Raw genomic sequence first — 11,737 nt, forward strand, 5'->3', positions numbered from 1 at the left:
TTGAGCACGAACTACTTCACGTCCTATTCTCGTGTGCTAAATCTGGATATACAACTGTTATACCTGTGAGCCATTGTGATTGTGTTGATGGCCAGAGACAATAATCAACCTACGTTTAATGTACTGCAATATCCAACAGAAGGAATATACCACTTGGAAACCGTTTGGATCAGGCCTGCTAGAACAGTTTTAACTAAACGTTTCTTGTGACATCTAATGTATTCCACCACCATATAGCTGGAATATTGCTGAGTGCGGCGTAAAAAACTCACTCACTAATGTGTTCCGATTTGCGAGTTATTTGCTTTGGTCTATAGTTCTTCTAAGTTAACACGGAGAGCTTTGACCATTGTTAACTATTTTTTGAGAAAATGAACAAAATGGTTTCATTGATGTCTGTGGCTGTGTGTCTGTTGACATCGCTTGTGAGCAGCCAACGCGCTCCCACGTGGGAGGAGTGTGACTGTGAATGGGACAACTGGAATCCTTGGTCCACTTGTGATGCTCAGTGTTTTGGGAAGCAGCAACGCTCAAGAAATGTTTGGATGATCGACAGTTGTTCGGGTTTCGAGTACTGCGATGCTGGAGCAGGGGGCTACGATGATCAAGCCTGCAACACTGTCTGCACACATGGTTCATATGACTCATCATCTGGTGGGTGTCAGTGCCCGGGTGGGAGATACGGACAGTGCTGCACCGACGGTAAATATTACTCGGATGGAAGTAGTGTCTTAGAACGAATTTGCCCTCAGATTTTAGAGCAGGTCTCCCAGAGCTTACAGCATAAATGAGAAAACTAGAACGACTTGGCAAATCTAGATTGCTTCAGCTATCGGGAATTCAGATTGGCTATTTATTCATGTTTTCTACAACTTTTTTTAGATGACTGAACTTTATTTCTGTGACTAAACGTCAGACAAAAAACCCTAAAGCACAACTCCCGTTTCCGACTAATATGAATAACATGGTGGGAGGACATGCAGTATTACGTTTTACCTCTGGATTATTACATTTTGATGCAGTTAGTGTGGGGCGGTGGGGTAGCCTCGTTCACCAGGTTCAATTCCCCACATGTGTACAATCTGTGAAGTCCATACCTGGTGTCACCCGCCGTGATATTGCTGGAATATTGCTAAAAGCGATGTGAAACATACTCAGTCACTCACTACTGCAGTTTGTTACTGTGCACGGCGTTAACAAAAATTACGTCGTGTCCCATGTACTCATGTTCGTTTTTGAAAAATTATAGACACGCCCTTTCAGTTATGTTCAAATCATAGTATTTATGGAAAAAAATAAGTATTTTTATCAAATGTGAATGTATCTTGTGTATGAATTGGAAATATCACTTTTTACTGTAGCAATTCTTTTTGATAGCGTGACACCCTTATGCCTTTAAAAAGTGGACCTTTTAAATTTAGATTTAGACAAAGGATTACATTTTCTAATCAATCATCATGATAGAAATATATGTGTAGGTAAAAAAAGGAAGAAATAAATTCTGCTTTTTACAGCAGATAATTTTCTTTGTCATTGAACAATTGTGGTATCTGCGTATACACACCAATGATAATAACTCTACTTAAAGTCGGTACATTTCAGTTCATTAAACCACCACACAGTTGGTGCAAAATGAACTATACTGGCACGAAATATCATGGCACAGTGGATTCCGACAGAAGTGAGGGCTGGAGCTAGACTAATGCTTAGTCTCTGAATATATATAATTTTGAAAGTAGCAAACAAGACCATTTAAATTGAAAAGGAGCCCCAGGGAGACCAGAGGAACCTGAGGAAATCTAGACTTGCTTTATTTAGGGCATTAGCACTGCAGATGGGGCTGGCAGCAGGGAAAATAATGTGGTTCAGGCACTGTGAGAGAGACTAGTCTGGAGCATGCACAAGAAGGTTCTGTCTGTACACTCTATCAGCAAACTGGCAGTATCCTCGACCATGTCAACCTCCTGTAAACACGCCAGTACTCTCGCCATGCGACTGCGACAATAGGCCGTTGAACATCTGTGCCACGAGCTGGAGCGATATGAATGTGAACATCAACGTCAACCTGCAAAGGTGACCTTGACCTTCCAACAGGATAACACATCACTGCTTTGAGATGCATTTAGAAGTTGGATTAGTACGGAAGATTACAATATATGGGTATACATCTGTAGGCAGTCTACATTACCCGTCCGTGCGAAGTCCATGCACGCATACGCAAGGCAGGCGGTTGCCACACACGGATGGACTGTCGTTACTGGGGCAGTCATGAATACCCGTATTTGTTTCTGTTACTAAGGACGCCTCGTTCACAGTATTCATATAAATATTACATTGATTATTGTGGTAATATTAAAACGTTTAGCCATTTGTGTAGCTGACATACATGATGAGAATAAAAATACTATGTCTTTTCAAAATGTATCAAAGAATATGTTTGAAGTTAAAATTTGCTTGTGTCTCTTCCGAAGGATTTAACGCGCAGTACGAAATATAGTTTGAAACCTACGAGTAATGCATACATGATAGATGCGATAAGATTTGATAACAACGGTTATTGTAAATAGAGATAACGTGCGGCGAACCCCAGGCAGTAGCGAATGGAGACAACAGCCTCAGCAACGGCAACCACTACGGCAGCGTGGCCACCTTCACTTGTAACCCCGGTTACAACATCACGGGCACCGCAACAATGACTTGTTCCCAGGACGACGTTACACCTTCGGTTGGGGTCTGGATCGGGACGAGGCCAGAGTGTTTGTGTAAGTGACGTCATCCTTATTAAAAGTTTTATTGATAGCCATCTTGGATTTCTGGTGCGCAACTATTTTTCATTCTCAAGTACCCAAAAAGACCGACTTTGCAGGCAAAGTTCATTGCTTGTGTTATTGACAGAACCGTACCTGTTATGTTGTCCGATTCATTTTGTAAATAATCTGAACCAGTTAATCCAGTGATTGACATTATGAGCACTGATTTACAAAATCAGCATACGAAGGCATATGTCAGCCAAGTCAGCGAGCCTGACCACTCGAGATCCCGTCAGTCGCCTCTAACGACAAGCATGGATTTACTGAAGATCAATTCTAACCCTATCTCTAGGTTGTAAAGCTTGAATATCAACATGAATACCTTTCATTCACCCTTTGTGGATACTATGTGGAATATCATGTGGTTTGAAACGTGAAATCTCATTCATTATGCTCCTTATCAACTTGTCAGTTTTGAATAACCTTTATAGCATTGCTTATGTGACACTGGCCATTTTCATTAACTTAAAGTTTATTTACAATGAAGTTACATACAGCTGAACACATCCTTAACGAGAGTTTAGAACTGATGTGTAGACACGTGTATCTGCCGTCATGTGTAGCGAGTAACCGGCTGCGCTGACCTTGTGTTTGGCTTTTCCATCCAGTCGCTGAATCCTGCAACAGCAACCCCTGCCAGAATGGAGCCACGTGTGTGAACGGCCTGGAGCTGTACACGTGTGTTTGTCCGCCTGGATGGTCAGGGGTCAACTGTGAAGCAGGTACGGCCTCCAACATATCTTGTCAAGTTAGGAAACACATGTTTATGTCCTAGGAATTGTCACCGACACAACTGGTGATGTACGAGTAAGTGAGTTTAGTGAGTGTAGTCATCACAAACAATCAATATGTGACTTTTCAAAACCCCACATCATTCGCTCAAGTTGCTTCAGGCGTGTTTGTTTGTTTGTTTAACGCTGCACTCAGATATCATCAAGTTATATGGCGGCGGTCTGTAAATATACGCGTCTAGATCTGGACCAGACAATCCGTTGAGCAACGATCTACGCAATTTGGTTACGAGGACATGTGCCAACAAAGTCAACGAATTTGACTACCCGATCCCGCCTCTTACGACAATTCTGGGTTCCAGAAGACCAATTCTAACCTGTACACTGACAAACTTTATGGATGAACAACTTCTTTATTCATGTGATGCGACGTTTTGATACAGATTCTTGTGCCGTTGTCAAGCAACCATACTTGCTCCACAACCATAGTTGCTTGACAACGATACAAGAATCTGTATCGAAACGTCGCATCACCTGAATAAAGAAGTTGTTCATCCATAAAGTTTGTCCGTATATTATTCTCCAGCTTCTAAATAATGTCACGCAAAGAAGCAATTCTAACCAGGATCTTCAGAGGTTCAGTCCCATAATTAGTAGTTGTGAAGACAAGACTTTTCAAGATAAGTATGTTGCCTGCTTCCTGCATATCTAGTCTAATGGAGCATATGGCATCGTACATTAACATACTGCCACCATACTGTCCCACTCGTCCGACAATATCAGTTTATTTCTTTTGATGACCATCCCTCCTTCAGACGTGCAACCCCCTGTAATGAGTGGCTGTGAAAACAAGACAGATCTCAATACAGCTGACCACCAACTGACCCACGAGTGGACAGTGCCAACCTTCACAGACCCACTTGATAACGAAGTCACTACGACATCCAACTACGTCAGCAACTCCTACCGCTTCCCCTGGGGCGACTTCTTCGTCCAGTACGTGGCCACCAAGACAAACAATGGTTTACAGAAGGAGTGCAAGTTTCAAATCAACGTCCGACGTAAGCTGTTTTGAAGGCTTCATAACCACCCTCTCTCTTTAATGTGTCAAGTAGCATCTAATGTTGTTATGGGATAATGTTTGTGCACTCGGAAACACTTGTCAACGGTCGTTTCATTTCAAACAAGAATTGTCTTATTGTGTGTCACACTTTTCAACAGGTGAACATGCTTTAAGTTACATAATGTGTTGTATCTAACTTACGAATACAATTTTTACACCCTGTGATAATGGTGCACTGACGATGCCTGAAAGTCATGACCGCTAACATCAGTTCTGACACAAGTTGTTAGGAAGTGTCTGTATGACATTCAGAGATACTGGGCTGACAGAAGACGTCACTGACATTACTTCACACCACGTCTGACACAAGACGTGACTGACATTACTTGACAACGTGTCTGACACAAGACGTCACTGACATTATCTCATAACGTGTCTGACACAAGACGTCACTGACATTACTTCACACCACGTCTGACACAAGACGTCACTGACATTACTTCACAACGTGTCTGACACAACACGTCCATGATATTACTTGACAACGTGTCTTACACAAGACGTCACTGACATTACTTCACAACGTGTCTGACACCGGAGGTCACTGACATTACCTCACACCGCGTCTGACACAACACGTCCCTGATATTACTTGACAACGTGTCTGACACAACACGTCACTGACATTACTTCAAAACGTGTCTGACACAAGACCTCACTGACATTACTTCACAACGTGTGATACAAGACGTCACTGACATTACTTCCCGACGTGTCTGACAGAAGACGTGACTGACATTACTTCACAACGTGTCTGACACCAGACATCACTGACATTACTTGACAACATGTCTGACACAAGACGTCACTGACATTAATACACAACCTGTCAGACACAACACGTCCCTGATATTACTTGACAACGTGTCTGACACAAGACGTGACTGACATTTCTTCACAACGTGTCTGACACAACACGTCCCTGATATTACTTGACAACGTGTCTGACACAAGACGTGACTGACATTACTTCACAACGTGTCTGACACAACACGTCCCTGATATTACTTGACAACGTGTCTGACACAAGACGTCACTCACTTTACTTCACAACGTGTCTGACAGAAGACGTGACTGACATTACTTCACAACGTGTCTGACAAAAGACCTCACTGACATTACTTCACAACGTGTGATGCAAGACGTCACTGACATTACTTCACGACGTGTCTGACACAACACGTCCCTGATATTACTTGACAACGTGTCTGACACAAGACGTGACTGACATTACTCCACAACGTGTCTGACACAAGACGTCACTGACATTACTTCACACCACGTCTAGCACAAGACGTCACTAACATTACCTCACAACGTGTCTGACACAAGACGTCACTGACATTACTCCACAACTTGTCTGACACAAGACGTCACTGACATTACTTCACAACGTGTGATACAAGACGTCACTGACATTACTTCACGACGTGTCTGACAGAAGACGTGACTGACATTACTTCACAACGTGTCTGACAACAGACATCAATGACATTACTTCACAACGTGTCTCACACAAGAAGTCACTGACATTACTTGACAACATGTCTGACACAAGACGTCACTGACCCTACTTCACAACGTGTCTGACACAAAACGTCATTGACATTACTTGACAACGTGTCTGACACAAGACGTCACTGACATTACTTGACAACGTGTCTGACACAAGACGTCACTGACATTACTTCACAACGTGTGATACAAGACATTACTTCACAACGTGTGATACAAGACGTCACTGACATTACTTCACGACGTGTCTGACAGAAGACGTGACTGACATTACTTCACAACGTGTCTGACAACAGACATCAATGACATTACTTCACAACGTGTCTCACACAAGAAGTCACTGACATTACTTGACAACATGTCTGACACAAGACGTCACTGACCCTACTTCACAACGTGTCTGACACAAAACGTCATTGACATTACTTGACAACGTGTCTGACACAAGACGTCACTGACATTACTTGACAACGTGTCTGACACAACACGTCCCTGATATTACTTGACAACGTGTCTGACACAAAACGTCACTAACATTACTTCACAACGTGTCTGACACAACACGTCCCTGATATTACTTGACAACGTGTCTGACACAAGACCTCACTGACATTACTTCACAACGTGTGATGCAAGACGTCACTCACATTACTTCAAGACGTGTCTGACACAGCAAATCCCCGATATTACTTGACAACGTGTCTGACACAAGACGTCACTGACATTACTTCCCAACGTGTCTGAAACAACACGTCCCTGATATTACTTGACAACGTGTCTGACACAAGACGTGACTGACATTACTTCACAACGTGTCTGACACAACACGTCCCTGATATTACTTGACAACGTGTCTGACACAAGACGTGACTGACATTACTTCACAACGTGTCTGACACCAGACATCACTGACATTACTTCACAACGTGTCTGACACAAGACGTCATTGACATTACTTCACAACGTGTCTGACACAAGACGTCATTGACATTACTTCACAACGTGTCTGACACAAGACATCACTGACATTATTTCACAAAGTGTCTGACACAAGACGTCACTGACATCACTTTACAGCGTGTCTGACACAAGACGTCACTGACATTACTTCACAACGTGTCTGACACAAGACGTCATTGACATTACTTCACAACGTGTCTGACACAAGACGTGACTGACATTACTTAACAACGTGTCTGACACAAGGCGTGACTGACATTACTTCACAACGTGTCTGACAGAAGACGTCACTGACATTACTTCACAACATGTCTGACACAAGGCGTGACTGACATTACTTCACAACGTGTCTGACACAACACGTCCCTGATATTACTTCACAACGTGTCTGACACAAGACGTCACTGACATTACTTCACAACGTGTCTGACACAAGACGTCAGTGATATTACTTCACAACGTGTCTGACACAACACGTCACTGACATTACTTCACAACGTGTCTGACACAACAGGTCCCTGATATTACTTCACAACGTGTCTGACACAAGACGTCACTGACATTACTTGACAACGTGTCTGACACAAGACGTCATTGACATTATTTCACAACGTGTCTGACTCAAGACGTGACTGACATTACTTGACACCGCGTCTGACACAAGACGTGACTGACATTACTTCACACCGCGTCTGACACAAGACGTGACTGACGTTACTTCACAACGTGTCTGACACAAGACATCACTGACATTATTTCACAGCGTGTCTGACACAAGACGTCACTGACATCACTTCACAACGTGTCTGACACAAGACGTCATTGACATTACTTCACAACGTGTCTGACACAAGACGTCATTGACATTACTTCACAACGTGTCTGACACAAGACGTCACTGACATTACTTCACAACGTGTCTGACACAAGACGTCACTGACATTACTTCACAACGTGTCTGACACAAGACGTCACTGACATTACTTCACAACGTGTCTGACACAAGACGTCACTGACATTACTTCACACCGCGTCTGACACAAGACGTGACTGACAATACTTCACAACGTGCCTGACACAAGACGTCACTGACATTACTTCACAACGTGTCTGACACAAGACATCACTGACATTACTTCACAACGTGTCTGACACAAGACGTCACTTGGACAGTATCATCGTTATGAAGGATGCTTTTTAAGAAAAATAATCCGCCTGAGAAAATCTTTGAGAATCCATTTTGTTATTTGGTTGAACATTAATTGCGTATTGAACAAGATAATGGGTTGTTGTACAGGCCAGACAAATCAAGATATTACGAGCAACGATGCACACGTGCAGAAAACGTTGACAACAAACCTGTCGACTTGGCCTATCTAGTCGCCTCTTACGAAATGCATGCGATGTTAGGCACCAGTTACAAACCTAAAACACGATGAAATGTCTTTACAATGCTGTCTTCATGATGTATTTATTATTAAAATTTCAGAGAAAGTGAACACGCTATCCAATAATAAGACAACAAATTATCTTCCACAGCCTATCCCTGTGACGAGCTATCCGTACCTACCTTTGGCTACGTGGCCTGCAATGGTTGGCGAACTGATTTTGGCCAATATTGTCTGATTGGCTGCAGAGCTAACTACACTCTACCACGTGACATTAGTGAAGACCGCTGGTATGTGTGTGGAGCCAGTGGGATGTGGTCATCTGATCCTGGGATGTTCCAGTGTGAAGGTGTGATCCTTTATCTAAATCACACATAATCTGCGACACATATACCTGGCACATATATTTGCTCCTGACACACACTTTAGCACTTAAAACATATCAAGACCCTATTTCTACTTTTATACCCCTGCAACGACGTGACTCAGTGACTTGTTAAAAAATTAATATATGTCTAAAATATCACAAATATCAGCTGTAACAGAGACATCACATGACACAAACAAGCAAGGAACGCGGTCGAAACGATGCTTAAAAAACTATTCACAATACTTCTCAGTAGATAGGTTTCTGTATGTAGGTATATTTGAATGCCACTTTGTGAAGAAAAATATATGCGTTCCATTAGAACACGGACGATGCATTTTAAAACAATGGTTGTTAATACCTTTAACTCAGTACACAGTTCAATATTTGAAGGATCAAGTGAAAAATCTCGACTCTGTGATGATCTATTATATATTGAATCTGTTAATGTGATGACAGGAAGTGTTCCTGAAAAGATCTCGTATTCTTCCCCACCGGTGGCACGACCAAAAATCACATGCAACGGCGTGTACAGTTGTATACTTTTAAAGCATGAGGACATATGGAGCAATCCAAAATAGAGATCCGAGCACGCGTCTTAGGCATTCCATAGCAATAGAACCGATCTGTCACTTCAGCCGTTCAATCATTTGAGCCTTCGCACTCATTACACTAAATGCATCCTCATACGACAACTGTTGCTAAAGCTTGTTCGTGCAGTTTGGTCGATATATGTGTCAATATGTGATCAATTATGAAGCATGTAGAAAGGAAAAGTTAATATTTGGTTATACATATCGATGGTATTTAACTGTCTCGCTTCAAATTTGATGATCGCATTGGTGTTTATTCGATCCTTTTAATCACAAAAGCATGAAGTTATAGTTTAAGCTTAATGCACGTCGGATTTTATGTGGAATACGTGTTTTTCATGGATTCTGGAGGCAGGACTATTCTGGACCATGATTACATATCAATAGTAGATTTACATGTAGTGAAACAGCAAGGGACACCGACAGCCTCGTCAAACACTATCATCTATGCCTACGATCCATTCTGTTTATAACATGTATTGTTTTGGAATTGTAACCCACGCAGGAAATGCAATCTCTTCACTATTACGCGCTGTGTTATACCGTGCTCAAGTTCACTTCTGACATTCCACTTGTATTTACATTATTGGCTAATGGATTCAGTTATATACTAAAAGTTGAAACGATTACTGTTTGTCAATACACGTTAACGTGTCATATTTCACCCCCTGTGGACTCCTATTATGAGACATGTGTTATTTCTATGTGGCAGCGAGGGGGTTAAATCGCTCTTAAATCTACGTGGAAGTCAGCGTATGCTGGCTAATTAGCCTCATTAACGAGAGTGTTTAAAATCTAGTTCAACAAGTGTATGTTTACATTTTGGCCCGGCGATAGTATAGGATATGATGGTGAATAGCGTAAACATGGTGCAATCTTTTAAAAAATAATTTCAAACAATAAAGTGCAAACTTACCCATGGTAACGACACATACATATCAACTGAATGGTGAACGATTTCAAAGGTCGAACGTGTAACGATGCAAATGCTGTGAGCTAAATGGTGAACGATTTCAAATTTAAAAACAGTTCAACTGGTATTTACATTTTTGCACGGAAATCATGTTGTTCTCACGTTAGAGAATACTAGAGTGAATAACATAAACAATGTTCCCTGTAACGTGGGAACGCTACGACATGACTGGTAACTTTCCGTGACGGAAAAGGGTGTGGGTCTCACGTTGAGAGGCTATCGCGTCACGGGTAACATTCCATGACGTACAGGGGGTGTGGGGCTTCCGGTCACGTGGGGACGCTATGACATTCCGGTCACCTGGGGACGCCATGACGTCATGTGGGATTTTCCATGACTTAAAAGGGGTGCGGTTTCCAGTCCCATGGGGACGCTATGACGTCACGGGATTTTCCGAGGGAGTGGGGCTTCTGGTCACGTGGGGACGCTATGACGTGACGTAGAAATTTAAGACTCAACAGGCGTCACTTCTTCTTATGGTGGAAAATATCAATTGTATGATTGGCTTTATTCGCCACCATTGTGTCAATACACGGGATGTTCTGGTGTATTTGTTGTAGATGTCGCCAACGTGCAGAGTATTTCCGGTGGCATCCTCGGCAGTCCTGACACTTGTGATGACGTCACATCCGTACAAGAACTCTACATCTCAGAACTGGAGAAATCTAACCATAATTCTGTGTGTCGAAAACACCACGACCTTTGTAGTGCAGAAAATGTTAGTGTGAGATGTCGATGATGTAATGCCCAAAACGCAGATTGACCAATTACTTGTATAATGCATTTGACAATGAAGTTCAAAATCTGATGTAAAAGTCCTGCTGGTTATTCATATTCACCGAAAATGGAAATATTTTGGCTGTATTGCGTCTTTATTTTCCTATATTATTGGTTCGGTGAATGAGTGAGTGAGTAGAGTGGGTGAGTGAGTGAGTGAGTGAGAGTGAGTGAGTGAGTGAGTGAGAGTGAGTGGGTGGGTGGGTGGGTGAGGAGTGAGTGGGTGGATATGTGGGTGGGTGAGTAGTGAGTGAGTGAGTGTTTGCTTTCAGCAATATCACGGCTGGGGACACAAGAAATGGGCTTCACATATTGTACCCATGTGGGGATCGAACCCGGGTCTTCAGCCCCCCATCGACAATCAACGATGCTCTAGTGTTTAAAGAATATATACTGACATAGTGGTAATAACCTCATTAAAAAAGAGGTTGATGATCATGGTCAGTACCACACATATATGGTGAGGTGAGGTGAGGTGAGGTGAAATGAGGTTTAACGTA

The 11,737-nt window shown here is 42.4% G+C and overlaps 1 protein-coding gene across 1 annotated transcript; it reads left to right on the forward strand.

Moving 5' to 3' along the window:
- The first annotated feature begins 380 nt into the window (after positions 1-380).
- Positions 381-11,324, forward strand: LOC124257312 (sushi, von Willebrand factor type A, EGF and pentraxin domain-containing protein 1-like). The gene is made up of 5 exons (XM_046691346.1): positions 381-702; positions 3,419-3,532; positions 4,357-4,602; positions 8,679-8,876; positions 11,021-11,324. The coding sequence occupies exons 1-5, from the start codon at positions 381-383 to the stop codon at positions 11,197-11,199; spliced, it is 1,059 nt and encodes a 352-aa protein (XP_046547302.1). The 3' UTR covers positions 11,200-11,324.
- The last annotated feature ends 413 nt before the right edge of the window (positions 11,325-11,737 follow it).

The sequence above is a fragment of the Haliotis rubra genome, unplaced genomic scaffold (genome assembly GCF_003918875.1).
Source record: "Haliotis rubra isolate DU_JTF1 unplaced genomic scaffold, ASM391887v1 Scf658, whole genome shotgun sequence".
Classification (NCBI taxonomy): domain Eukaryota; kingdom Metazoa; phylum Mollusca; class Gastropoda; order Lepetellida; family Haliotidae; genus Haliotis; species Haliotis rubra.